Source organism: Pyricularia oryzae, chromosome 7, assembly GCF_000002495.2.
Source record: "Pyricularia oryzae 70-15 chromosome 7, whole genome shotgun sequence".
NCBI lineage: Eukaryota > Fungi > Ascomycota > Sordariomycetes > Magnaporthales > Pyriculariaceae > Pyricularia > Pyricularia oryzae.
The window spans coordinates 2735243-2762983 of NC_017854.1; the positions used below are offsets into that span (position 1 = coordinate 2735243).

The following is a 27741-nucleotide window of genomic DNA, read 5'->3' on the forward strand; positions in this document are numbered from 1 at the left end:
CCAAATAAAATCGGCTATGGTTTTTAATATTTGCGGCGAAAAAATTTAAAAAACGGTGCGATATTAAATATCGAAATTAAAATTATTTAAACGAATTAAATTAAAATAAATTTAATTCTAATATTAATTTGCGTATTGCAAACGTTAAAATTGCAATATAATTGGTAAAATTGCGTCGCGATAATACCAAATTGCCCGAAATATCAAAAAAAATTTACAAAACAAAAATTATATCGGTAACAATTAAAAATATAACCAAACGGTCGCAAATTTTTAAAATTATATTTTTTTACGTTTTTTAATTCCATTTTTCCTTTATTAATTTTATTTTATTTTATTTTTAATTTATTTTATTTCCGGCGGTGGTCCGAACGGTCGGATCCGGTATTTATACGCCGGATCGGGGGTATATCGCGTATTTCACCACCGCAATTAATTACAAAAACATATATTCTAATTTTTAATAAAATATTCCGCTATATTAAATTTAAATTGGGCTAAATGCAATTAAATTATTAGCAGTGGTTTTATTTCCGCGTTTTGTCAAAAATATAATATTTATTTATTTAATTTAACGCGTTTTTTTATTTAAATACCATTTTATAACGCGTATAATATTTTTTTATTTTATTTTCCTAGAATTAAACTGGTATTATACCGAAATTTGTTCGATTATATAAACCCAACCCAAATAAATGTATTCGTTTAAATAAATTAAATAAAAAGATAACGTTCACAATATTTTCTATTTTGTTTTTTTATATTATTTAATTAATATTAGTTATTATTAATAGATTTTATATAAATTTAGTAATAAATTAAACCTTATTACGGGTAAAAGATAATATATTATTATTCAAGTTTATTTTATTTAAATTCAAATTTGAAATTAATTTCCCTATTTATACCTGTAATATAAGTAAGGATAAGTTACGTGCGGGTTACGTGGGGCACCGCACGTAAATTATAAACCACATTAATAAGTTAAACGCGTTCCTTTTTATTTTAACAATTTCCAAATTATTAAAAGGGTGGGGGGTAATATATATAAATATAAAATATTATATATATTGTATGATATTACGTATTATTTTCAAATAAATTTAATTATAAAATAAATAAACAGTATAAGTAAAATAATAAACCAAATTATATATAATTGAAATAAAAATATAAATTAGATATTATTAAAAAACTTCAAATTTGGGCTATCTAATGCTATTTAATTTATATTTCTACAATTTTATTTAAGTTGTTATTCAAATATTTAAAAAATGCATAGTAATCTAACTATATAACATTTTGCCGGTACTGTGCATGAACAGTGTTTACACCGTGTATAATTTCGCCGTGAACGGCCAAAGTCGGCAAGTTGTCCTCAGACTACCGGTAGAATGAGCGCTTCCTTTTTGACCGATTTAATTGGTCGAAAAGCCATGTGGCTGGTAGGGTACATGGAGCGCTCCGTCTAGTCTGAGCACTGAGAGTAGGTACTTGATAGTTCCCACGAACAGTTAAGTTAATAAGGCCCACGCGCATATACAAGGCGACAAGGGGTTTTTTTTTTCGCCTGATACCATAGTAAGTAAGCATTGAGACTAAGGACGGACCCAAACTTCAATACCACTTCAGTCTGTAGGCTTATAATGCGGGTCGGGGGCATAGGTAGGTGGTATACCTACCCTCACCAAGCGTATCTTTCTCTACCTTCCCCTCTTTTACGGCCCGCTATGTTGGTGCTCTTTTCACCTGTACGTCATGCAAGCTGTCGGACTAAATTGAAGGCCGTCCAGATTAGGCATGGTTGAATTCCCGAAATGGCTGTACGATTGTGTGAACGGCAGCTCCGCAGCGAAACAAGCAAGGAAAGGGAGCAAAGGTCGTGATATCATGCAGGTAGATCAAGTTGTGATGGTGGCACGAACGCGGGTACCCTTGATGTATCTCGCGGTGATTAGAAAATGCTGAAGGTACGCGCGGGGTACGATAGAACACAGTCACACCCTGTCAACTCGTCACTCGTCTCGGAGCCAAGGCTCCCCAGCTTTCTCGGCAGAAAAAGCAATTGAGAGCAAAAGCGAAAAAGAGATCACTGAGGATGCCTGTAACAGATTGGTTAATCCCACAACGAACAGTACCAACACCACCACCGACGGGAACTTGCTGGTTCCTTACCCGACACCGTCCGGCCACATTTGCGCAGCTTCCCGTTGCGATCCCTTGCTTCTCTGGTTTCGCCCTTTTTATCCTGTTCCCTCTGGTTGCTTTTCCGCTTTTCACTCCCATCCTTGACCCACCGTTAATTTGCGCAGGGCAGGTCAGTTAATCACTTCCTTTTTGCAAGCATCCCCTCTCATCACCACTCTCGCCGGCATCTCCTTTCTGTCTGGCACTCTGCCTTCTAGAACTAGTTCTAGTCGATATCCGAAGGCATATCCAGGTCAATCGAGAGCGGTTCGCTCCATCTTTTCCAGTTGGTACAGGCTTCCTTCCCAGTAGGAAATAGTACACCGTGCTCGTACACCGAATTGGTCATCCCCATATTATTCAATCGAGTTATCCTCACTTCGCATTCACCTTTGCCTCAAAGGATCCCAGGCAGATCCAAAGACTCCATAAACAAAAGCCAGTCCACCTGCATGTCGCCGGTCATCAATCACCCGCTGAATCAGAAATTACCACAGCCCGATGCTGCCTTGTTTTTGAACCAGGCTAGGCTATCTCTCCAAGGCTGTCTTCGTCATGAGCAACTACAACCCCCTGATCTCCAATGGCACATGCTATTTCTCGGCGGACAAGAGGTCAGACCAGAGCTTTATTCCATGCGGCAATGATGCGCTGGGAAGGGTAACCTGCTGTGGAGTGGTATGTATGAGACGACACCCAGCTCCAAGTACGCGTTGACAGCTTCCTACCAAATGGCTAACCGCAAACACCACTCCATCAATATTCAAACAGGGTGACAATTGCCTCGGAAATCGAGCCTGCTTCAATGGCGCCTTCGGCTTAACCTACCTCGCTGGCTGCACTGACCCTGAGTACAAGGACGATAGCTGCCCGGACAAGGGTAACCTTGATGAATCACCATGGACAGGGCTTGTGTACTGCAACGGCACTTCAAACCAGTGGATGGCATGCGAGCAGAGCAATAAGCCCTCTACTCTCAGGAAAGGCGACTTTTGCTTCTGCCCTCGCGAAACCGAGTCTCGGAGGGTTGTCTTCTCTGCACCCTCCACCCTCGTCAACGTCGCGTCCCTGCCTCCAAAGATCAGCAGCTCTATCCGGTTCGAGAACGGCTTCGTCCCGACCCAGCCGCCAGGCCAGACCACAGTGACCCTGCTCCCACCCACCGGCACCGGCCCCGCCAACAACAGCCCGCAAGAGACGAATCCCGCCGATAGTCAAGGGGAGCCCCCAAGTGGCGATGGAGGCGCCGGCGGCCTCTCTACGGGTGCGAAGGCTGGCATCGGTGCCGGTGTTGGTGCAGTAGCCCTCATGGCCCTAGCCGCTTTGGTCTTGATCTTCATGCGCCGCCGGAAGCAGCAAGCCGCAGCAACTCCCAACGAGAAACACCCCGACAACGGCATATTCGCATCGTCTGCACCGCATCACGGCGACGACGATGACCACTTCGCCTCCGGCTTCGGCGCTAAGACCGTCGGGCCCAACAATCACCTCTCGGTTGCGAGTAGCAGCCACGGCACCCCTAGCATGATGACGGGCGTCGCCACCCCCAATACCCCGGCTGTATCGGAGCTAGACTCGCACGCCGCGCGGCCTTGGAGCATGAGAAGCGAGCTTCCGGGAAGCGACAACGTTGCTGGTGGCTGGGAGTCGCAACAGAAAAACGCGGCCAACACCCAGCCCGTTACGCCTGTGACCCCCGAACACCCGCCGCCGGCAGCGTCTCACTACCCAGGCTTCCGACCCTACCGACCTCCTGGAGATCCCCTTGCAGCGAACGGACCTGTATCCCCGGTTCCAGGTTCACTGGTTCCCGGTGGTGGAGTCAACATGTACCAGCAGCAAGGAGCAAACCCGCAACAACAATCATCCAGGCCGGGTGCGCTGAGCCCGGTGCACGAGCTGCCCTGATTTTGTCTCGTTTTCTTTGTGGATGGACTGCCTGGAGTATCCCCCAGGAGGAATAACTAGCACGGGGAGGATATGGGCTGAAAATATATAATCGGCGTTCTCTTGGCTGGGCGTGCAAATCGGGACAGTAAAATGCGTCCCTTGTTTTGTTTTCATAAATACCCACAGCTGCGTTCTACTTCGAGCATATTAGGCCTTTACGCATTTGCACATACACTTACTTTATTGTCTCTGTTTTCCTATGTTGATGTTTTTTTTTTTTTTTTTTTTTTTTTTGGTGACATGTTGATGTGGTAATGAGAGCCTCGGGAAAAAAAGTCCTTTTGCTTTTTTTTTCTTTTCTTTTTGTTCTTTTTAAACTCCGAAACTCTGACCCCAGTCTGCTGTAACTCAACACCTTCCAATCTTGATGCAGCCCTTGGGCCCAGCCTATGTCGCATTGCTCTCCGCCTCCCCACACAGAAGGATCAATGGCCTTTTGTGATCAAGCCCTAACACCTTAAAAAATACCAGACGTACGTGGTACTTTCGCCGGTGAAGCCCCTGGTGCTTCGCTAATGTCAATTGATTCGAGGTTATCAGCCCTGTAGTCAGCCCGTGCATGCACATGTGGCTTATTAGCATGCAGCTAGTCTAGAACTAGACTAGAATTAGTCCCACGACAAAAGCAAATCGCATGCATTGGAACGACACATCTTCGACCCCTCAAAGCAAACAGAGTAGCACGTGGCTTTTCTTCCCATCTTAACTTTTATTACTTTTCTTTTGGGATTAGCTGCCGAATGCTGACGTTGCATCGGATCTCGATTGATTTGGTCAATGGCATCGGCCTCGGGAGGACAACAAGGCCACAACGGAAACACGCCCATACATCTTCGTCTCCGCCGTAGAAGCATCTACAGCCCGCTGCCGGAGGGCGGTCAGAGGTTTCGGCTCTTGATACTAAACCCTGGGACGGGAGACGAGCCGCTCTCTGGCCTGCTCAAGGTTGCTTCACTTCACAGCGATGAGGATGACGATAATGGTGATGCTGAGGAGGGCGACGACGATGGAAATTCGCGCCTCACCTACGACGCAGTCTCGTACGTATGGGGTGATGAGCAGCGTGATACTCGACCCATCACCATCAATGGAGCCGTGCTCCCCATCGGTGCTAACCTGCACTGGGCTCTGCACCGCCTCCGCCTCCAGGACGCGCCCCGCGCCCTCTGGGCCGATGCTCTCTGCATTAACCAGCGCGACATGGCTGAGCGCAGCGCCCAGGTGGCTGTCATGGGTCTTATCTATAGTCGCGCTCGCTGGGTGTTGGCATGCGTTGGTTCTCAAAATGTCGACAGTGGCGCCGCGACCATGATATCGGGCCTGCTTTCCACTTATGCGCCGGCCATGCGATTCCCCGCCGGACCGTCCGAGGCATTCGAGCAAGACCCAAGGTGGTCCGCCCTCCCTGGCTTGCTCGGGAAGCCCTGGTTTCAACGCGCCTGGGTGCTGCAAGAGGTTGGGCTGGCGCGAGATCCGCGGATCGTATACGGGGATGCCACATCCGACGGGTCGCGAGCCGTCCCTGACGACAGCGAGTTCATCAACTACCGCGACCTGATGTACGTGATCGAGTGGGTCAACACCCACGCCACCGAATTTGCGTCCAAGGCAGACCTAGGCTCACTGCTCATCCACATGCGCTGGGCGGACTGGACATCGCAAAAGGCAGAGGAGCATCAGTACAGGTTTCTGGACTTGCTGGATCATGGGGCTCTAATGGGCTGCAGAGATCCTAGGGACCACATCTACTGCTTCCTGGGCCATCCACTGGCTAGGACAGCCGACGGGGAGCCACTGGTGGTTCCAGACTACGGCAAGACTGTTGTCCAGGTATTCGAGGAGGTTTCGGCGCTGCTGATACGGGACGCGGGTGTGAGGAGCCTCTGCATTGTCGAGCACAACGAGAGGTCGATAAAAGCACCGTCGGTCCCGTCGTGGGTTATACGTTGGGATATTAATCGCGTGACCAACAACATTTACTGTCACCCCAACGACAGCTTTGCAGCCTGCAGGCACGATGGCAACTACAACAACGTTGAGCCGGAATTCGTCGGCAAAGACGGGCGTGTACTGAGAGTCAAAGGGGTCGCGGTCGATGTCATCCAGACCTGTTACCGTATCAGCCTGCGTCCCGAGTCAAGGCGATTATACTTTAGACGGGAGGGCCAGTCTAGGTCCTCCTCACCTTCGGTCGACCTCGAGGCGTTGATTGCAGAGCTCCAAAAGCCCACAACGACATATGCATACGCCTCCTGGCCGCGCGAAAAACACTCCGTCCCGGGTGCTGCTAACCACCCAATCAGCGGTAGCAACAGTCGGGTGGCCAATCTTGCGCTGGCACTGTGCATGGGGCAACTACAAGAAACAGATGTGGCCCTTGCGGGCGAAACCCTGATGCTGTTACTGGGTGCGCTCCGCAACAGGCGCGGGCCCCGGGCCAAGAAACGAAAGAAACAAGAGGATCCTCCCACCGATGTCGAAAGCCGCATCCACAACCTCTGGAACTGCATCGAGGCATACTGCGACGGCCGGTCCTTTTTTGTCACCTCAAATGGCTACTACGGTCTCGCTGACTTGATTACAAAGCCCGGAGACGTCTGTGCAGTAGTGCGCGGCAGCAGAGTACCATTTGCCTTGAGACCAGGACAGGGAGAGTGGAGCGGCATACAAGGCAAAAAGAAAGCAAATGAACCCAAGAGATCCGCTGTGAGGCGAGTGCGGTTGGTGGGCGAAGCATACGTACATGGGTTTATGCGTGGAAGGGCAATCGATCTATTGAACAAAGGAGATCTGATGGAAGAGGCCATTGACATTTGGTGACACGAATAGAAAGCATACCAATCCGAATATTCGACGACATTAACATGGAAACGAAGCATGCTTTCAGCATTTAGTTAGGCTTGATCTTATGAGACCCCTCGAAGTAGCCCGCAGACCATTGGGATCAAGGTAAAAGCACACTCTACCTCATGGCAGGCACGCCGCCCTCCATGGTTCTGCCAACCTTCGGAACCTTCAGTACCCCAGCATCTGTCAGATCCGCCGCCAGTCTGGCCAGCAGCCCATCACACCCCTTGGCCACAAGCACATCCACGCCGACTGGATACAGCTCATCATGGCCAGTAATGTTGCTTCTTGCAACCACTTCACCTAGAGGGAAGACACTGTCGGGGACCTCGGCGAACACGCTGACGCGGCTGGTCGAAAAGCCCAACGGCACAGAGGGCGGGCCCGAGTATCGGTTGCGGTACGACTGCCCGGAGCCGATGGAGCTGGGATACAGAACAATCGATGACGTGCACTGCGCCTCATCGGACACTCGGGGAAGAACCAAATCGTTGAACCAATCCTTGAAGATTGTCTTGTTACGGAGGGCGTCGGAGAGGGCGGTGACGGGCAGGCTATCGCCATATGCCCAGCGCGCGAGGGGAGCCGGGTTGACAAAAGGTTTGCGACCGTCAAAGGCAGCTGGGAATGGACGAAAAGAAAGCCTGTCAGCAAAGCAACTTGAAGCACGGTCACGGCTACTACTTGGTCGGGCTGTAAAATTCTGGTCAGGGTTCGGACTCACCGGCATAGTCCTTGTAGAAAGGATCCCGAACCAGCTCCGTTTGGTGCTTGGCGATGAGCACAGCGTAGCTGGCCCTCAGCATCTCATCCAACGAAGACCCATTGGCACCGGCCGGACCAGAGCTCATCCACTCGTTGCTGAGAACCATCGGCTCAACACTGCTGTCACTTCCGATGAAGCCCGCCAACTTCTGAACAAACCCATTCAACAGCACTGCCCAAGGTTCCGTCGCGTTGGCGGCCGGGAACCCCACGGTACGGATGCGCTTTGGGTAGCTCGCCTTGGCAACCGAAGTGTAGTTGCCCGAAAAGATTACATCGTTGGCAACATCCCATAGGTGAGGATCCCGCAGTAGGAAACCGACCGTGTCGAGCGAAGGGGACAGCGGCATCGCACCGTCGAGCGTGACCAACCCGTGGCTGGGGCGGTTTCCGAAAACGCCGCCCACGCCGGCAGGCCCACGGATGGAGCCACCAGTGTCCGACCCGATGGCAATGTCAAGCCAGTCGTAGCTCGCCACTGATGCTCCGGCGCCGGAAGATGACGAGCTCGGGTCTTGGTAGCCGTCGCCGCGCGGGTTGTACGGCGCGTGGTAGTCGACCCAGTCGGCCGTGGGGCTCTCTCCGTTGGCGAACTGGCTCGGCTTTTGCAAGCCGATCATGACGGCCCCGGCGTCGATGAGTCTCTGCATGGCCGGTGCCGTCTGCTCCGCGGCAGGGTACAGCTGGTACCAGGCCCTGTTGCCATTCGACTGCTTGACGCCCTTGAGGGCAAAGATATCCTTGACTCCAATTCGTACACCCGCAAGCGGTTTGTCGACCGTCCGAGTGTAGTAGAGCCGGCTGGGCACCCCGATGGTCAGGGATGATGACGACTGAACTTGGGCTGACAGCGCCTGAAAGCTACCGTCTGGGCGCTGCAGTAGAGACGTGGAGAAGGCGCCCGCAAAGTCGACATAGAGCCTGTAGACGGGGAACAGTCGCCCGGTTGCGGCCTCGAGGAAGTATGGCCCGGAAGGCACGGTGCTTCCTGGGTATGCGTCAAGGGGCAATATGACTGATCCTGACGTGGAGCAGTTGAAAATGGTCTGCTTCGAGACAGCATCGGCTCCAGCCAGGAAAACGGCGCCGATGAAGCCCCTGTTGAAGACATCGTCGGTTGATGTCCAGTTCTTGAACAGAGCCGCCAGATCCGACTTGACGGTCGGCGTGCCCACCACGGTCACAGGCTTGAAGCCAAAGACGGCGGGCACATCTTTGAGCTCGTCGAGGCCTACGGTGACATTGGCGGCGGAGAAAGGCGAGATATAGTAGTCAACCTGGTTGAGCTTTACGGAAATGCCAGTCGACTCCAGGCGTGCCGATGCCACCAGGGGTAGCGCAGCGAGGAGTAGAAAGATTTGGCTGACAAGGAAGCCGAAGGAAGCTGGACGACGCTCCATAACTGCTGCGCCTTGGTGTTTGGACAGAACGCAGGCTTTCTCTCTGGCTCGGAACAATGTCCAAGTCGTGATCCGCGGCTACGAAGGACGACGGGGACAGACCGGTCTTGTACCAACCATGCTGACCATGACCATGACCAAGCTCGAGGGGAGCAGCATGATATCGATTGTGTATTAGATTGTGCAGATAAGCAAGAAAATCCTCCTCGAAATCTCGCACGACAACTCCATCGTGGTGCGCCCTATTACCCAACGATACAGGCTTGGCAGCGGGCCCCCAATTGATCGGCTGGGGGCCGCTTATCTAGGTGAATACCAATCACAACAATGACAATGCATCGATGAAGCAGAAAAAGGAAGGAGCAAGTACTGCGGCGGTGTCTACCGGTAGCAAGGAGGACCGGCCTCCCTGTCGGTGATGGTGCGTTCATTAATTCATCCATTCCTCCGCTCACTGTTTGTTTGCTTTTGGAGATCAGCGCCCGCCGATGACGGGGCGGGGGTCAGCCAAAGTCGTGGGCCTTGGTCGTCACAAATGTAACGGTAAAGACTTGGGTTTGCATTAGCGTTGTCTGGGCAGATAAACCCCAGATCAGGAACAGTTCTGATTTTGGCGTAGTTTGCGCAGTACGTTCCTTGGATCCCTTGGTACCTTACCTAGCCGGCAACCCGGCGCGTGGCATGCCCTGGTTGTACCTGGAATATAATTGGAACTATTAAATAATTTGTAGAAAGGATGCCACAAGGATGAGAGAGATGTTGCAAGCAAATGAATCCACGAAAATAGGAGCCACTCAGCCCCTTGGCAGTTCCGATAAGAATTATGGTGGAATGAACAGATGAATGTACGAAGTGCTTCGTATTACAAATAGGTTGTTGTTTGATAGAAACGGACATCAATTCCGATAAGCGCAGGGGCAGTGCAGGGCAAGACATATAAAAGAAGAAAAAAAAAAGACACCGAGGAGGTGAAATGTTTACCGGTGAGCTTTGTCTCCCTTGTCGGATACACCACACTCCTCAGCCAGCCAGCCTGTTCGGCGATTCTTGTAATATGGATTACCGGTATGCTGTGCCGCACATCAACTGAATACCGTTGAGCATCAACGCACTAGACTCAGGGATGAGTTTGTGTCAAAGTGATAGTTGATTACTTCGCAGCTTTTGGGGTGATCAAATGTGCAACTTCATGGAAATCCTATCCATTGTTTCCCCGACCTACCTTACCTTGCCTTGCTTGCCCCTAACTACCTAGGTAGGTAACGTACTTGGATACATATAAGTACCGACCCACATGGTAGCCTACCTTCGGGATGCAAGCCCGATCACCCCTACTATGGGGGAAGGTGAGAAACAAAATACCCACCAAGGTATATGTTTAATCGATGCGCATGTCGTAGAGCCGATGGCACCAAGAAGCTGTTTGACTCTACTACCAAGCGTAACCACGTGTTCTATCCTGTTGCCAGATACGTGTGAATGGCAATCGAAGGTACTCCGTAAGCAGGATCTCCACTGATACCTTCAAGGGGTAGAAATGTGGGGCAACAACAGTCAAAAAACAGTCAGCCACTGGTCCAGGGACAGTAAGCAGCATCTGTCACAGCCTCCTTTTCTCTCTGCCAAATCCGCAATCAATTGAATTTGACCAGAAAGCCGGGTGCCATCCCACTCACACTTCGCTGCGCAGCCGCTGTAAGGGCCGCTCAACAGCCGCCGCTGACTGGTTCTGACTGGGATTCACCCACATTAAGCCCACTGAAGCCTTGACGCTGCCACCCTCTGGACTGGCAAAGTGCACCGAGGTACCAAGACCCTGCGGAGTCAGAGTCGAGGCGTTGGGTTCTTCTCTTACTCTCTTGGCCTCATTTACGCGCCACGCCTTGTCCTGCTCCATCCCCACGCGTCTTTGTGGCCATGCTGCCTGTTATGAATGATATGCCATTCCATCTTGCTTCCACCTGGGTTAAGAGAAGTCTCTTTCCCCTCATTTCAAGACGTACCCCCCTACGTTGGACCCTTTTCCTTCGTCTGTTCATCTATTTTCCTTTGTATCTTGCCATTGAGTGCAGCACTCATTGCCTTACTTGGCTACCTAAGCACAATCTACCTTTTACCAGCAAACCTTCTAGTAGGCTAGAAACTGATATTGACCACTCGATTGACTGGTCACACCTCTAAATACTCCCCCTTTTTTTTCTTCTTTCTTCTTCTTTCGTTGTTTTGTTTCACCACCTCTCTTTTTTTCACAAAGATGGCGACTTGGAAAGACTTGGACGACGTTTCGATGCAGACAACAAGGCCAACCCGGGCCAGGACCGACGATGACTGCTGGTCTGTCTGCTCAGCTGACAATGTATACCCGCCCGTCGACCACCTCTCCGATTTGGTCTCTAGGAGTGAGTCCATTCTTGCGAACCTGAACAAGAAAGACATCAACCTCCCGCCGACAAATTCAACCGAAAACGATCTCGATTACGAGAGCGACTATGGCCCTCCCGGGGGCTCCATTGGGAGGATGCCCAGCAGGAGATTTGGTAGTCGCAGAAGCAAGAGGGTCAGGAACATGTCAAATGTTCCTCTGCCCGAGGTCAAACCGCTTTCCATCTGCCGACCAGAGTTTAGAATCAGCAGCGCCGGCTCGGCCCCCAGCAGGCACGCGTCTGTGAGCACCGATCCATCTCTCAGGAACCAGCCACTGTCCTCCCCAGTTGAGCAAATCGAGACGTTCGAAGAGGCTCTCGCCCACATGTCTGAAACCCCCATCAGGACCCCACCATCAAGATCGTCAAGCAAGACAACTAAAAACACCATTGTCAGCAACATTTCTCGGAGCAGCAGCGATTACTATTCAACCAGTTCCACTGTGAATGACGGCCACAACACTCGCAGCATCAGCACCCGCAGTCGTTCCTCGTCAATGGCCAAGAGCCCTGGCCGACTGGGCCGTTCAAACTCTTCAAGCCTTCGCCGCCTGGATGAAAAGTCCCTTGACATGGGGTGCGATGCTGATATGGTTGATATCCCCATCGTTGATGACGATGGCAGACGCGAGGCGCTTGGCATCACCCGTGGACCGAGTGCAAACTCCGCCGACCCCGAAAACCCTCTCCCTCCCTATACTGCGTTTTCGCTCCATGGCTCGGCTGGACAGCCAGACGCAGGCCAGACGGGGCAGCCGGAAGGCAGCATGGGAAAGGAAGGCAGCGTGCTATATACCATACGGCTCGTCGTAGTCATACTGGCCCTTGTTCTTGCCGTCTTGATCGTTGGCTTGAACATCAACATCATCACGCCCACAACTCCTCGTGAAACCAAGAACGCGGCCGACTCGCTGAAGGGCACCACCTGGTATGTTTCAGCTTACCTATGGGGCCTCTGTGCATTTCAGCTTCTGTTTGGGCGACTGTACATCGAATACACACCGCACTGGGTTTTCGCTGCTGCTCTCCTGGTCTTTGAGATTGGCTCACTTTTTGCTGCAGTCGCTCCGTTCGAGGCCATCCTCATCATGGGACGCGCGGTCCAGGGCATCGGTGCCGCCGGGATTCTCTCCGGTGCGCTATTTCTCGGCTCCCTCGTTGCGCCGCTCACCATGCGGTCAATGATCGTGGGTATGCTAGGTGGAACGGCTGCAGTGGCCATGGTTAGCGCCCCTATGCTCGGCAGTGCGTTTGCGGCACATGTGAACTGGAGATGGTGTTTCTACACCAGCATTCCAATTTGCACCGTCATCATTGTGATCATTCTCTACTGCCTGCACGAGGTAGGCAGGCCGAGATCCTCTCCACGCGCGTCCGGTGTCATCACAAAGGATATGGATTTGCGACAGAGGTTCCTTGCCTTCTCCCGCAAGCTCGACCTTTTGGGTGTCCTGATTTTGCTGCCGCTCGCTATCAGTCTGCTGCTCGCACTGCAGCTTGCTGGGCGAAAATACGAGTGGAACTCATGGCTCATCATCATTCTGCTCCTCGTCACCATCATCTTTATACTTGCGTTTGTATACTCTCAGCACAAAGCTGCAGACGACGCCCTGCTCCCCCTTCGGTTTTTCAAGAAACGGACTGTCATTTCGAGTTTCTGGTTCATGCTTTGCATCAGCGCTGCCGCACTCGTCGTGACAAAGTTTGTATGTCCCCCACCCCACTTCCTCATCGCGCTGTGATCAATTCACACCGGGGAAGAGAAGCCTAGTTTGCTAACTGTCGCCAATGAACTCAACAGATCCCCCTTTGGTTTCAGCTGATTCTTAGTTATCCAAACGCCGTTGCGGCCACCTGCTTATGGCCCATGCTTGTCGGAACCATTCTGGGGTCCCTTGGCTCCATTGTCTTTGTCTACTGTTTTGGGCACTACGCGCCCTTGCTAATCTTTGGAACCCTACTCATGTCAGTAGGGGCCGGTCTATTAACAACATGGAATGGGGCGACTGCGGGCTCTATGCTACTAACTGTGGTTCCAGCCGCCGTCGGCCTCGGGTTCGGTACGGCCTTCCAGCAGCCTTTCGTTGCCGTCCAGGCCTCGCTTGCCGATAGCGACGACCTGTCGCTCGGGTTTTCCATAGTCGCTTTCGCCCAGGCACTTGGGTCCTCCGTCATGATCCTCATCGCCGAGAATCTCTTCGCCAACAGCCTGGCAGATACAATCCTCGAAAAGACTGGCATTTCCGTCACACCGAACCAGGCTCTCAAGTTTGACCTGATCAAGACAACCGTGCAGAAAGTTAACGGGGCCACCACTAACCTCACTGACGCTTATAACAAGTCATTCACGCAGGCCTTCGTTCTCTCGGTTGTCATGGCGGCGTTATCCGTCATCGGCGCCCTTGCAGTTCGCTGGCGTAATGTCAAGGAGGCGGAGCGCAGGGCGGCGGCTCAGGCAAAACTGACCATGAACGAAAAACAGCAGAAGTACCAATACCGATCTAACAACCCCAACTCGTACTCTCCCCGTAACAATCAAGCCTCGATGGCATATAACATCATTGACAGCAACAAGCAGGGCAGCCCTGGTGCTCAACCACCACAACAGAACTTTGTCTATGAGCTCGACGCCAGCAGACCGCAGCCGTATGACCAGTCCGGGACCAAGAAGGAATCACCATACAGCCAAAGCAGTCAGCAGTTTAGCGTCGGTACAGTTGCAGTCAACAACAGCAGTAGCATCATGGAAAACGGGCCCGACGTCCCGGAGTCCACCGCCGGCTCGGGGCCGTACCAATCATCGCCGTACGAGATGCAACGCACGCAAGGCTTGGGCCTCAGCGGCGGTGGCTTCTACAACGGCGTTGAGCGTCAAGCTTCCACTTCGTCTACTGGAACGAGCCCCCGCCAATTCAGGGGCATTTACTGATTCTCAAGCAGCAAAAGAAATGAGTTTGCTAACCAGATCATCCTTTCAAAACATTGCATACGACCTATAAGGGGCCCGCTGACTTTTTATACTACTCTCCAGCTTCAGAGAGACACGAGGAACATCAGCACTAACCAATCATATGCTTATTTTTCTTTTTTTTTCTTTTTCTTTTCTTTTCGACATTTTGCTCAACCAAGTCTATACCATCTTGCTATCGCCTCTGTACAACATTTTAGCCTAAAAGGGCTCTTTTTCGGATTTTAGCGCGCTTTTTTATGTTTGACTCCTGATCAGAGTCTTGTCTTTTTATGTTACAACTCACAAAAGGTTGACGGCGTTCTGGGATATTTAATTTCGGCTTCATTTCTTCCGGGAGTGTCCATGGCGGCCGCGCTCACCACGGATGTCGGCCGTAGGAGCAACCGCATCATCACTTTTTTTTTTCTCTCTTCAATTCGGTTCTTGAGGGTAGAAGGGTGTTTGTTATCTATGGGTACAGTCACTGACCTAGAACCTCATGTTTTATTTATTATGCTTGCGGGCTTTGGATTTATTTATACAGGTGCTTGATCAATTGATACCCATTTTCAGTTCCCCGTCGCGAGTTTCCCATCTCACGTTCTGCAGTCTAGATTTTTTTTCTTGTTTCATATTTTCCTTTGCTGCTTCCTTGAGGGTGCAGGTGGACGGAATGTGTTGGCTGTTGTAACCCAGCGTATGATTACAGGACAGTGAAGGGACCCCCTCATTCTCTCGACAGAGCACAGCAGCAAACCGGATTAGTGGTTCTATTACCATGATCTCGGGACCGTCCTACACAACTAACAAAAGGTGACTGATCATATACGGCGGAGAGCAAAGCTATAATACTTAAGATCACGACGAATATAAATATAGCATTTTAAATTCCAAAGCGCCAATATCTTGATAAAGGTCTTTCCAAACCCCCGAACGCCTTGCTCAAACACAAATAACTTTGCAATGTCCAAACGCCACCAAAAGCCAATAAAAGGTCAAGTCTCATCTGAAGACTGAAACTAATACCACTGAGTATACTGCCGTCCGTCCTTGGGTGTTTCGGCTTACTCATTCCGGGTCCCCCAATACTGATCCGAGATAGACTCCGTCGGTCCATTTCCAAACGCAGCCTCTTTACGCGCTTGTAGATCCCTCGCCTCCCTCGCCGCAGCTCTCCGCTCTGCCCACGAGGGCATCTCTGAGTCCTTACCAATCAAGAAGCGTCCCGGGTGCGCGACGGCCAGCACTGCCAGGCACAGCATGACGGGTGCAGCGTCTAGGAGGTACTGCAAAATTTGGGAGCTCGCTAGGCCGCCACGCGTGCTGCCGACGACGATCTGGCCGGACTCGGCAAGGCGAAAGCACAGCCTGATGGCGATGAGAAGCACCGCGATGTACATGGCCGCGTGCAGAAACTTCCAGGAGCGCCTGATGGGCCCTTCAGGGCTGCAGTCGCCATAAGGGTCTAAATGTGCTCTCTCAGCCTCATAGGCAATCATCTTGAGATGCCACGCTGCCATCAGGACAAGGAAGATGGCTGTCACAGTGAGCTGCAGCGACAGGCCGGCCAAGTGCAAGATGGCGCCGCGGCGAATTTCCTCGGGGGTCTTGGCCTTGTGGTTCGTGACGAGGGCAGCGCCAAGGAACTGCAGGACGAAGGCGAGGACGTCTGCAAGAACGAACACCTTTGAAAGGACGTGGGCGCTTAACATGAACAGTCTCTGATCCGGGGTCCAATACCATACCTGGCGGGCAAAGGTCATGTAGACGAAAGCTGTGATCCAGAGAGGGGCAAGAAGGTAGAGCATGGAGTAGCCAACAGCGAGGGGCTCTGACTGCTGGTCCTTGGCCCCGATGGCGTGGACCGTGAAAGCTGCCGACTCCCAGATGCCGCCCATGATCAACACCCAGGTGTAGGTCTTGCGGGTTGTGAAGGCGAGGACAACATGGGTCACAGTCAGAATGCAAAAAATTACGGCGGCGGCGAGGGCGGGTGCAAAGGAGATTTCGGTAGCGTAGTTAGAGTTGCAGGCAGTGGTAGGTACGCGGCCGTCGCCACCGGGGACGGCATGTGCGCAGCCAACACTTGGTGCCGTGCCAGCAATGGGTTGCTGGCCGGTGGTTGTTGGCGTCGGCTGCATTCCGGATATGAGCCTACTGTTGCTTGGGTGGCAGTGTGCTAGTTTTTTTTTTATGAACAGTCTAGATGGTGTTTACTCGTGGTCATAGTTAGTTGCTTCCAAAAGATGCGAAAGTGAAAACATAACAGGAGAAAAAAACAGCTTGAAGCTGGGGCTCAAGGGCTGGGGTCTATCTTGGTTAAGTCAACATGTTTTTGAAATGGCGCTTAGTTGCTGGACTGTAATCGCAAAGACATCACTTACTATGAGAGTGCGGAGTGGGAAATCCGCCAAGAGTTATAGTAAGCCGTGCCATGTTCTGCCAGGGGTTACGAAAACTTATGCTGGTGGAGGTCTCGATGACGCTGTTGGTTTGGCAACACGAGAAGAGTGAAAACCAAAGATTCGGCCACAATAACATAAATATATTGAGCAGTGTTTCCACACCAAGAAGCGTATTGGAACAAACCCGAACCGGTTCTTTGTCTGATATGCCAACTATTACCGCGGAAGCAAGGATCAGCGAGGATGAACTGTTGTAAACAGCAGAGTAGTAAACCAGGAATTATAGGCGAGCCAAGATTGAGATGGTTTACCTTGCTCGGAAAGTCAATTCATGAGGTGAAGTGCTTGTCGACTACACAGAAGCACTGCTATCTTGTGGGTTTCCGACCCCAGGCTACTTCCAGTTACGCTGCCGTCCTTCCAGTGCATGGTTTGCAACATTGCAGCACATCGCTATAGCCAGGATTTATGGTAACCTTGGCAGTGCCGGCCAAACCCTGCTGGTTGGCGATGCCAGATGCCGGAATGTTTTTTGGGTTTGGCATATGGCGTTTGGCGTGGGGTAGGGTAGTAAGTATTGACTTGCCTTGGTTTTAAATCAGTCATCAGTCTTGGTAAAATTACTAAATAGGTAGGTATCTGCCCAGGAAAGCTGCTATCACAGGAAGAGGTTGATGCATATTTGCCATGACACCCAGCCATTCAGGAATGCATTTTTAAATTGATCTGTGAAAAGAGGGGTCTTCAGTGGCCTCCTCGGTAGCATTACGGCAGTAAGCCTTCATCCCACCAAGAGAGGGAAGTAAAAGCGCATGCAAGAGGTTAATCTAGCGTTGCAGGCGATCAACCCTGATGTTCCTAGATGGGATACTGTCTATCCCCTCCAAGAAGACGAGGATACTGTAGAAAAAAGTGTATTTGGTACCTGGGTGAAGTTGAACGCCAGAGACAAGGGTCCGCGGCGATTAGGAGCTCTAGACCGGTACTATGGACCGGGCCAAGCCGTTTTTTTCTCCTTCTTTTCGTCGAATCCGCAGGGACAGTAAGTGACTTTCGGCAGCCTTAGCCAGACTACTAGTCTAGTAAGTCATGTCATGACAGCCTGCAGTATGACACCGCCCGGCAAGACTCATATGAGTACAGTACACTTACATCATTACTCTGATGCTAGTCGAAGTGTTCTTTCTGTATTCCCATACTCACAAAATTACTGTTGTGTAACAGCATTCTGCGAGATCTGCAAACCGGTACAAGAACAAGTCGTACCACCCACCCAGCAAGCAGGAGATGCAGACTGTCTCCAGTTATTATGGGCTTTGTCTATTCCAGCACCTGTCTACCCCTCCACACACACACACACACACACACACACACACACACACACACACGGGCACTCACTCACTGCAGGCTAAGACTTTTGATTAAAGCCTCCGACTTTCTTGGATTCAATGCGTATTAACTGTCTTGCCAGCCAAACGGCACACCATCTCACGCGCGGTACACCTGATGCTAACTTTGTGCTGTGCAATCTGCTAACACTAGACTAACAGGCATAGGATCACTCCAAACCAGGCCGTCATTTCCCAGCCATGTTTTTCATCACCTGTCCGACGGCATTATTTTGTGTATCAAAGAAAACAAAACAATATACAGACGAACAAAAAAAATCCCCCAAAAAACCAAGCCCCATACATCCATCCATAAACAAGTCAGGGACTGGTCGCCTTTTGCTGGACGAGATCATCCTGCCAGCACCCGAAATAGATTTACGGTTGGGTAAGTGGCAGGCAAGCAGGGCTCTCCACACGCGAAATTTGGAGCCTTGACAGGTGCCCAGCCCCACTAACGAAGCCCCCAATTTTAAGATTATATCCATCAGACCGAAGGGAGCCTGGCTCCACCGAGAGAGGCACAAACAACGAGGTCAGGAGACGATAGCTACTTAACCGCTAACATACATCCCCCCTCTCAAGCATATAGTCGGACCCGAGCGTTTACTGCGGTCGAGAAGAAGGATGACGACAAAAATCAAAGAATAAGATTGATCAATGAATGTCTGAAGAGGTGCATTAGATCCCTTCAATCTTTGTTCCTAGGCGCTACTGCAAAGGGCGCAAGGATGGACATCTTCCCATGATTGGCCCCGACAGCTCGATTCTGGGGTGGGATCGTCCGCAGCAGGCAACGCTTGTGTTGCAAAGCGAAGGTGCACCCACTCACCCACACGCACGCGCCTCAACTTACTATCGCTGAACAAAGAGACAGGAACAGGTCGGCGCAGCCCGTCTCTGGCTTGGGCACTTACTATCCCGCTCTCGATCGCCGAGAGCCTTTACACGATCACGTTAAGCTGTACGACCAGCACGAATCAGCGTACGGATTGCACATGGTCCCAGTCACGCCGTGCTATCTTGCGATAGACTCTGATCAAGTCAGCGGTGGGGTCAAGTTGTTGGTCGCTCATTTCAGCAAATTCCCTTGTGAATACGGAATTACAAATTCGGCTCGGCTCATTTCCCCCGCTGAGGTAAGGTTCGTTGTATGGGGCAGCACCAATTTCCATCGTTGGCTTGCTTGCTTGTCTGCCCGGAAAGTAAGAATGAGACGATCACGTTCGTCCGAACTCCGGGTTTATGGATCTACGATCGGAGCCATTATCATCACGAAATGAGACTGCAGCCTTTGCGTGTCAAGTGGAGCTCATTCGCTCAACTCAAACCTCAAGCAATGTAAGGGATGTTGATGAGGTCAGGGGGCGACTGTATTGCAGGACCATAGAAGACATGAAGCAATCGGCCGGGAGACAGGGAATCCAGGCTTTGCTGCCTTCTATTCCATGCATGCATGCACCCATCTATGGGGAAAAGAAAGAAGAAACAAAAACAAAAACAGAGGCTTAGGCATCCCAGAAAGGGACAAGCGGCTCCGCGTCGACTTGCTGACTGGGCTTAGCCGGGGTCCCATCGTGGCTTGTATCTTTCTCTTACTGCTTGCTCTTTTAGCACTTTGTGCAAAGCTTGCTGACTGGTACAAAGTTGAAAGCTGAACACACGCCCCCCTCGTTGTGTGTGGGTCTACCTGTCAACTTGGTCGACATTCCATTGGCCAACTCGGCATCCAGCTTGCAGCAAAGAGCTGAGATTGCAAACTCCCCCCCATGGATAACCCACACCAGAGGAGATTAATCGTCACTAAACCGTTGTCAGCCTTACCTACCTGTCCTGTAGAGTACCTAGCAAGCTACGGCTTACCGTACCTACAGTAGAGACGGCCACGGCCGCTTCTCATGGCCCGGGCAGGGCTAGAAGACACGGGTCCAGGTATTTGATTGGCTGGGCCTTTGCCCTCTGGAGCCAGAACAAGTCTAGCTTTAGACGAGGTAATTTACCAGCTGGGCTGCCCACACTGCGTACCTACGTAATGTGCTATTCTCGGTCGCTCTTGCTCGACTTCGCCCACCTGACCTAGAAACTTTGCGTACCTACCTACTTTGGGTGGGCAGTTAAGGTAGGCCACAAACTTGAGCCGCTGCTTTGGTTTTCGGCCATCACGTAGACACTAAATCAACAACGCAGTTATCAGCGTATAGGGGCGACTGAAGGCCGTCATCAACTCAATGCACAGTAAGGACGACACAAGTGGAAAGAAAATTGAATGATTGTATTGAACGCGAGTGATCAGACCCCACTCGAGTTGTCGTCAAGCCAGGCCTCTACTGTTGGTGCAAACAAGAAACAACAAACAACAACAAATTGCTGCGCATTTCGTTTTTTTTTCTTCCTTCTTCCCCCTTGTTTTTCCGAAGCAGAGTAAGTCGCAGGCGCTGCTCACTGTCGGGGCTTTGTTATCTTACTGTTTGGTTCTTGTTCCTCACGACCAAGACATGGCACCAGGCGCCGAGCCTCCCGCCCAAGCCTTTGAATCTGCTTACCCCGGGCGAATAAGAATCCCTGTTGATGGAACCAACCCCATCGGCAGCGGGCCAGGATCTTTACTGGGATGCGGTAGGCACCTGCATCGTGCCTGCCTGTCCAGTCATGTCCCTGTCCTTGCTGTTGTGTGTGTGTTGCACTCCTGTAAACTGCAAACTGGTACCTGATTCGTACCTACCTAGGTAGGTAGCTAAGGGTAAGGTACTGTTTGTTCCACATGTACCAAATATTGCTTGCTGCTATCCATCGGCTTGGAGCCCGTAAGGCGATCAACACCCACGCCCCCTCCACCCGCCTCACCACGCCCCTGCAAGGCTGGCTACCTGGTAGGTAGCTGAAGATGTCTTCCTTTCTGTCATTCGGGCCTGGGTCTTTCCTTTCCATCTTTGTTATAATATCCAGCTGGCTGCCGCCCCGTTTTCCCCAACCTCTTTTGTTAATCCCGTCTCCCATCTCAGCTTTAACCAACATTGATCGTCAAACACTAATTACTCCACAAACAGCAGGTACGACAGCGACTAGAGAGGGCATCGACAACAGCTCTTCTCTTCTCTTTTCCTTTGTCTTTATTTCCTTTGTCCTATTTCCTTGAGTCTCGGGTTTACTTCTCACCTTTTTTCTTTCACAATGTCTGCTCCATCTATGAACAACAACGGTGGCAATGCCTGCAACAACAACAACAGCCGAGCCCAACAGATCTCATATGCCGATCTCATGAAGCCCGATGAGGACTGGCGTGTCCTTCCCGATGCTGCTGAACGCCGTAGGATCCAGAACAGGCTTGCACAACGTGCCTACAGTATGTAATCACCACACTGGCTAGCAATGGCCTGTTATTCGCCTTTCTTCTTGCTATCAACATCCATGGCTGACGTTTACCCTCTTTCTTACCCAGGGCGCAACATGCGTGACCGCACCAAAGAGCTCGAAAAGCTCAAGAAGGAACTGGCCACTCTGAAGAAGGACCCTGTCGGCCAGGTTTCTCCCCGCATGTCTCCCCCGCAACAGCCCGTGGCCACCATGGTGTCGGCTCCCAGCGACGACTTCATCTTTGACGGCACCATGTCTTCGGACATGGGCATGGCTTCCGCCTGGACCGAGCCCTTCCCCTCGACCCAGTTCGAGGCTTCCATGAACATGGAATCGTACTTCCCCCAGGTTCCCGAGATGGCCCGTCCGGGATCCAAGCGCCGACGGACTAGCAGCTCCGAGGGTCACATGGCTCCTCGCCCCGGTTCAGGCGGTCTTTCGGTCGGCGCCATCCACGGCCACCAACGCTCACGCTCGCACACGCCCATCTCCTCCCCGCCCATGGTCAACGCTGCCCTGATGCAGGACGGTCTTGCAACTCCTCCCATGGCCGAGTTCTTCCCCTCGCCTTGCAACTTCGACCTCGGCTCCGACATGACCAACCAAGTGAGCCTTCCTCAGACCGACGACATTCAGCCCTTCACATTGGATGGCTTCACCAACGACTGCAACGGTGACAGCAACAACAACAACAACACTGCCAGCAGCTCTCTTGATCAGGGCCTCTGGACGCCGCCCATGACCGGCAGCCTGTACGGCTCCTTCCTAACGCCTCCGACCCAGCACCAGGATGGTGCCTCGAGCCCTCCCAACTGCTGGCAGAACAGCACGCCCTCGACCGTCAGGAGTGAGAATATGGGCCGCTCCCGCAGTTGCTCTTCGGCCAGCAATGTCTCGCCTTTCTCAGCCGCCACCAGCCAGTTCTCTTCTCCTGCGCTCAGTGCCACTGCAAAGGCCGTACAGCCCAGTGGCTTGAACCTCAACGTGTTTGACGCTACCAGCCACGACAACATGTCCATGCTCCCTACTATTGACGGCAACATAATCACCACTCCCATCACCAACCAGAGCCAATCCAGCTTGCTTCACCTTGCCGTTTCAGGCGGTCACCTCTCAGTCCTCAAGCTGCTCCTCCAGAGCTGCGACATTCCCATCAACACCCGGGACGCCAAGGGTTACACTGCCCTCCAGCGCGCTGTCTTCGCCGGAAAGATGGAGATGGTCACCCTCCTTATCGAGCACGGTGCCGACTTCAGCGCCGGCCGCCAGGACGACGGTGCCGAGGCCGCTGCTGAGCACGCTGCAGTGGTATAAGCTGGTTATTCTCTGAGGCGAGGGCTATCTATTTCCTGCAATGGGGAAGATCCTGGGGGGATGAGTTGTGTATGACCAAGACGAGCAGAGTCAGAGTCACCCATCCACCCTGTCGTGGTTATGGGCTCACGGTTGTAACGATGGCGGGGAGCTTGCTTTCCGATATGTCTCTTCGATTCTAAAATATCAATTTTACCTCGAACGAATTTATTCTGCTTTTTCACACAAAAGACACAAGCACGTCACCACCGAACTTTCCTTTTTTTCAGCATTGCAAACGGAGCAAATTGGGCGTTTCTTTTTCTTTCTTCGATTTTTGACTTTCATGTTACTGGGGGTTTGTTTTCAAGGATAGCATAGCATTTGCCGGTTCTGGGTTCCTGGTCTTCTGGTTTCTCTTCTCTACGTTCACTTCGGAGTCTGTTGGGTTTGCAACCTTGGGATTTATTTGCATCGTCAATTTTGCTTGTTTTTGTCTTCTGCTTTCCTCTTTTTCTTCGCGTATACCATAGCATAGCAAACCGGAGCAAAGGGGGCAAAGGATGTAAATGCAATTTTTGGTGTTTTTGTTCTCATTTTCAATCGGATGTCTATATTCGTTTTCCCAACGCTGCGCTACCTTCTACAGCAGAATTATCATGAGGTCGTTTCGCTTCACCAAATGTAAGATCCGATCTGGCTCGTTTCTCGCACTTGACACTGGATCGATGCATGCAGTGACCGCCACCTTTAACCGCCCCCATCACGCTCTCATAAAACATGCAGACTATGGTGGGTTCCACAGCTGTGCCGCTTGCATGCCTGAATACGACTGTCTAGCCATCATCAGCTTTGGCTTGGATTGGTCATGTCGTTATTTCTCATCTGCTATTGCCCCCCCCCCCCCCCCCCCGCCCATGTTACTAAATTAACCGCCCATCACTCAACACCGCCGCGCGCCGCCCCTCGAGCTTCAGTCGCATTTGTAATGGTGTGTAGGATATGTAAAGCACAGCCCGTGCTGTTGGGTACTTGTATCTGCATTGAAACTTGAAATTTATTTATTTTGTCAAGGTTTTCACTCCCCTCTATATCCCCACCCTTTTCTACTTTTTATTTTTTATTTTCTTTCTAACCGCCGTCGTTTTCTACCCTCCCTCCACAATAATGACAAGCCCAAGACCACTCACGGAGTCCCTATAATCCTACAGAAGTCGCCACATTCCTTAGCTTTGCTGCTGTAGATCCCATCGCCTTTGGTTTCAACTGTGGTTGGATTCTTTTGTTGTGCACTTCTGCAACCGTTGCACAAAGCTTCACCGCGGAACTGTTCCAGTAAGCGCGCCGCCCATGGGCCTGTCCCATCCTTCATTACCCCGGGAACTATTGTGGCAACCCCAAGATCCGGGAGGTTTAGCGCTTAGGTCTGGCAGTCAGCACATTGAAATTTGACCAGAGGTCATGACCTGGTCGCGCGGTAATGCTTTTAGGGGCCTGGTTGAGAATGACGCCGATGATGCTGACGCCGATGATGCTGACGATGATGACAATGGCAATCTCAATGATTTGAGTCGGCGTTGACACCCTTCTGATGTCCAAGCTGCAACCGGGCCGGCATTTATGGCCTTGACGAAGTCAGCGCCTGTGGCACGGCCAAAGTCCACTTCCTACTTGAACTTGCCCAGTACAGAATGAATGGTATGGCAATCAAGTGCCAAACACAAACCTTGGAGCTGCTCTTTCGACTTTCCAGCGCATATGTAGTTTGGGTGCCGGGGGTGTAAACGCGAACCGTCTCTGCAGGCTTTGTTGAGCGCTATCCTCTGGGTGCGTAGAGCCAGCTAAGAATCTGGGCTGTTCTAGACCAGTGTCCTCCTCTTTAGCTAGGGACAATGTGAATTTGCGAATCTAGAACAGAGGGACCTGAAGTCCAGCCAGGCCACTTCATTAATTTGGTGAAATACTACAACTGTCGCAGCCAAAATGAGGCCACACAAGACACAACAAAGCCGAACGGGCACTTGGAATCCTCATCGTCACCAAGCAGATCATGGCCGCCCTACTCGAGGCAGTTTCAAGGCCTCCCCGGGCAGCTCAAAAGTCTGCAATATATCCATAGAGCTGGCCTCATGCAGCACCAGCTCCCTCGTGACCAGGTTTTCGTGCAAAAAGTCAAAGGGGTCGCCAGGCCACGTCGACACGGCCTCGAACACAGGATCCAAGTCGTGTCGCGTGAGCCGCCGCGCTACACGCTGCCACGTCTCAACAACCCGAGGACTTACTCGAAAGTGCCTTGGATGTTCGTCATCATCCACGTCGACCGTCTCTCCTACGACGCCCATATCTACGTCCCCGTCTGCGTCTTCCAACATGCTGCCAAGGTTGATATTGCCGCCGTTGTTAGCATCGAAAGTGTTTCCCACTGTTGCCGGCCCGTTGTCGTTGGCATTCGGCGGCCGCCAGCTGCTTGACCAAGCACTAGACCACGAGATGGCCGTCCTAGTCTCCGTGGCCTGGTAGCGGAACACAGCACCGCCGCGTCCGTCTGTGCTATATAGCTCCATGACCTGAAGTTTCGGCATTCGCATCGCGGCTCTGCCGGCCGCCTGCAGCAGCTCGTTGACATGGTCACTGCCGCCCTCGCATGGGCTCGGGTTGAGGAGCGCCGGCGACGTCAGTGTCAGCCAGCGCAGCTCGTCCCATGATGGCAGTGCGTCACTCGTACCAGATTCGGGTCGGGCGTAGAAGGGCTCGAAGAAGTCCCGAGCATCTATCAGGCCTGACACGGCCAACTCCTGAAGCTTCTGACTGGGGCGGATAAATAGCAATCCCAGACCGAGAGGGGCTAACTCTGGGTAATCGCCAGGGTCACCTCCGCCAAACTCATCCCCGCCACCGGGGTCTCCAAACGCCCCGTTCCCTCCTTGGGCTCCAACCGGTTGCGATGGATCGTTGGTCGCCGAACCGGGTAGTGGGAGATTCGAAAGAGCGTTGGCGAATGCCTGCACGAGATCGGGCGCCGAAGGCAAGTTCCAGCCGTTGCTGGCGTTTTGGTTGCTGTCTCCGGTGCCATCGTGAGAGTCATGATTATTCCCAAAGTCGTCGTCGTCGTCAAAACCGTCATCATCCTCGTTCGCTGTTTCCCAGCCGTCCTCATCGGCTATGCTCTCATTATCTGGTCCGTGCCAGTTCTGGTCATCCCCGTGATGTACATGGTGATGGTGGTGGTGATCGTGATGATGGTGGTGATGATGTACGTGGTGGTGGTGATGGTGGAGGTTGTGCATTAGGTCATGATCCTGATCAAGATCATGTAGATTTCCATCTCCATCCAAGTCACCAAACAAGGCGCCATTCTCGTCCATCCAGGCGTCGTCAAACTCGATGAACTGGTTGGGAAAATGCCGCCTAAACTCCCTACAATGTTCGTAGATGCTGATGCGCTTGACAGTCGGCGGCCAGTGTCTGATGTAGCGGCCAAAGGCCTCGTCCACGTCGCACTGAGAGTCCGCATTCAGAAAATACCACGGCTCATATCGGATCTCGCAAACGTTAGGCAGACTGTCGAAAATGGTCAGGAGGGCCTGCGGCGCGAAGTACCGGCGTGTGCGGCGAAGGATGGAAAAGGTTGTGACGACGCCAACCTCGGGCAGCGGTGAAGGGTACGAGAACTTTTTGAAGCCGTCGACGAAGCAAAAGTCAAGCTCACCGACCGAGTAGTCGTTGTTGGTCATGATGCCTTGGTCACCAAAGGACCACTTGGGGTCGCCGGGGCTCTCGGCCCCAAGTTCCAGCTCCAGCGGCTGCTGTGGCAAGCGTCCCCACTTCCTCAGCGTTGCGAACAGGTCGTAGACCGCTGTGGTAAAGAAAGCATTGTTGTCCTCCTCCTCGTCCATCTTGTCCCGCTCCGTCATGCGCCGCCGCGGTTTGCTCAGCTGCACGCGGAACCAGAGGTGCCTGAGCATGAGCCGCCGTACGCCGCGCAGGTAATTGTCGAACTCAGCAAGGTGCTTGGGTTTAATGTGCAGGTCCCTGAACATGACGGGCTCGAGAACCTCCTGCCAAAAGCGACAGACGGTGACATATCGCGACAGCCGGGGCTTGGTGTGCAGCAGCTTTTGCGCCTCCTTTTTCTTGAGTGCAACCAGTGCATCTAGCACCATTTGCTGTATTTCGCGCGGAATTGAATTCCAGGTCGCCATATTTTATCTGAATTTCGTTGGGTCGTCGTCTCAGTGGGTTGGGCAGGCAACGCATGCAGGTAGATACACATGCGTTATGGCAGGCCACGAAGGCATCGATCGATCGAGACTCGACGAGGTGCCGACCTTGGTTTGATCCATCGACGGTTAACTTATGGGCGCGACTGTCATGTATCTGCCCCCTGAGGGAGGAGCTCAGGCTGTTCAGGCGATAGTGATTGCCTTTCTATCCAAGTCACTTGTGTTAGATGGCCAGTTTGTTTTTTTCTGACTTTTTTTCTGGGTAGATGCGATCAACTGATCAAGCAGGCACATGAGTGCCCCGCCAATGTAGCTTATTGCGCCTTACTATCTCGCCGCTTGCGTCGATCACGTGAAGCATCTTCCGACCACAGTACCATGGTCCATCAGTACCTGCCAACCTGCCTGGTTGGTACCTGCCCTGCTGCTAACAACAAGGAAACGTAACCATGGAGAGCAACGAATCTTGGTTTCACTGACCAACTACATAAATTTCGTAAATTCCCAACTAAATCCACGAAACAATTTTATCGTCCCTCTTGACAATGCATGGAAA

At 51.8% G+C, this 27741-nt stretch overlaps 8 protein-coding genes across 8 annotated transcripts; 4 read left to right on the forward strand and 4 right to left on the reverse strand.

Moving 5' to 3' along the window:
• The first annotated feature begins 2076 nt into the window (after positions 1-2076).
• Positions 2077-4352, forward strand: MGG_10601 (uncharacterized protein). Its single transcript, XM_003721292.1, has 2 exons — positions 2077-2865; positions 2959-4352. The coding sequence occupies exons 1-2, from the start codon at positions 2743-2745 to the stop codon at positions 4093-4095; spliced, it is 1260 nt and encodes a 419-aa protein (XP_003721340.1). The 5' UTR covers positions 2077-2742; the 3' UTR covers positions 4096-4352.
• Positions 4353-4588: 236 nt separating this feature from the next.
• Positions 4589-9986, forward strand: MGG_10600 (uncharacterized protein). Its single transcript, XM_003721293.1, has one exon. The coding sequence runs from the start codon at positions 4915-4917 to the stop codon at positions 6955-6957; it is 2043 nt and encodes a 680-aa protein (XP_003721341.1). The 5' UTR covers positions 4589-4914; the 3' UTR covers positions 6958-9986.
• On the reverse strand, positions 7100-9149 carry MGG_15383 (glutamyl-tRNA(Gln) amidotransferase; the record flags this gene model as incomplete). The annotated part of the gene is made up of 2 exons (XM_003721294.1): positions 7100-7605; positions 7709-9149. The coding sequence occupies 2 exons, from the start codon at positions 9147-9149 to the stop codon at positions 7100-7102; spliced, it is 1947 nt and encodes a 648-aa protein (XP_003721342.1).
• MGG_15384 (uncharacterized protein) lies at positions 9531-11046 on the reverse strand (the record flags this gene model as incomplete). Its single annotated transcript, XM_003721295.1, has 4 exons — positions 9531-9558; positions 9807-9845; positions 10213-10260; positions 10826-11046. 4 exons carry the CDS (start codon positions 11044-11046, stop codon positions 9531-9533), a joined length of 336 nt encoding a protein of 111 aa, XP_003721343.1.
• A 338-nt stretch (positions 11047-11384) lies between these two features.
• Positions 11385-14979, forward strand: MGG_10598 (uncharacterized protein). The gene is made up of 2 exons (XM_003721296.1): positions 11385-13278; positions 13374-14979. Exons 1-2 carry the CDS (start codon positions 11404-11406, stop codon positions 14499-14501), a joined length of 3003 nt encoding a protein of 1000 aa, XP_003721344.1. The 5' UTR covers positions 11385-11403; the 3' UTR covers positions 14502-14979.
• Positions 14980-15586: 607 nt separating this feature from the next.
• MGG_10597 (RTA1 domain-containing protein) lies at positions 15587-16958 on the reverse strand (the record flags this gene model as incomplete). The annotated part of the gene is made up of 2 exons (XM_003721297.1): positions 15587-16701; positions 16907-16958. 2 exons carry the CDS (start codon positions 16956-16958, stop codon positions 15587-15589), a joined length of 1167 nt encoding a protein of 388 aa, XP_003721345.1.
• Positions 16959-21296: 4338 nt separating this feature from the next.
• Positions 21297-23694, forward strand: MGG_14010 (uncharacterized protein). The gene is made up of 2 exons (XM_003721298.1): positions 21297-21658; positions 21755-23694. The coding sequence occupies exons 1-2, from the start codon at positions 21487-21489 to the stop codon at positions 22981-22983; spliced, it is 1401 nt and encodes a 466-aa protein (XP_003721346.1). The 5' UTR covers positions 21297-21486; the 3' UTR covers positions 22984-23694.
• Positions 23695-23966: 272 nt separating this feature from the next.
• MGG_14011 (uncharacterized protein) lies at positions 23967-27457 on the reverse strand. The gene has a single exon (XM_003721299.1). The coding sequence runs from the start codon at positions 27162-27164 to the stop codon at positions 25011-25013; it is 2154 nt and encodes a 717-aa protein (XP_003721347.1). The 5' UTR covers positions 27165-27457; the 3' UTR covers positions 23967-25010.
• Between the last annotated feature and the right edge of the window lie 284 nt (positions 27458-27741).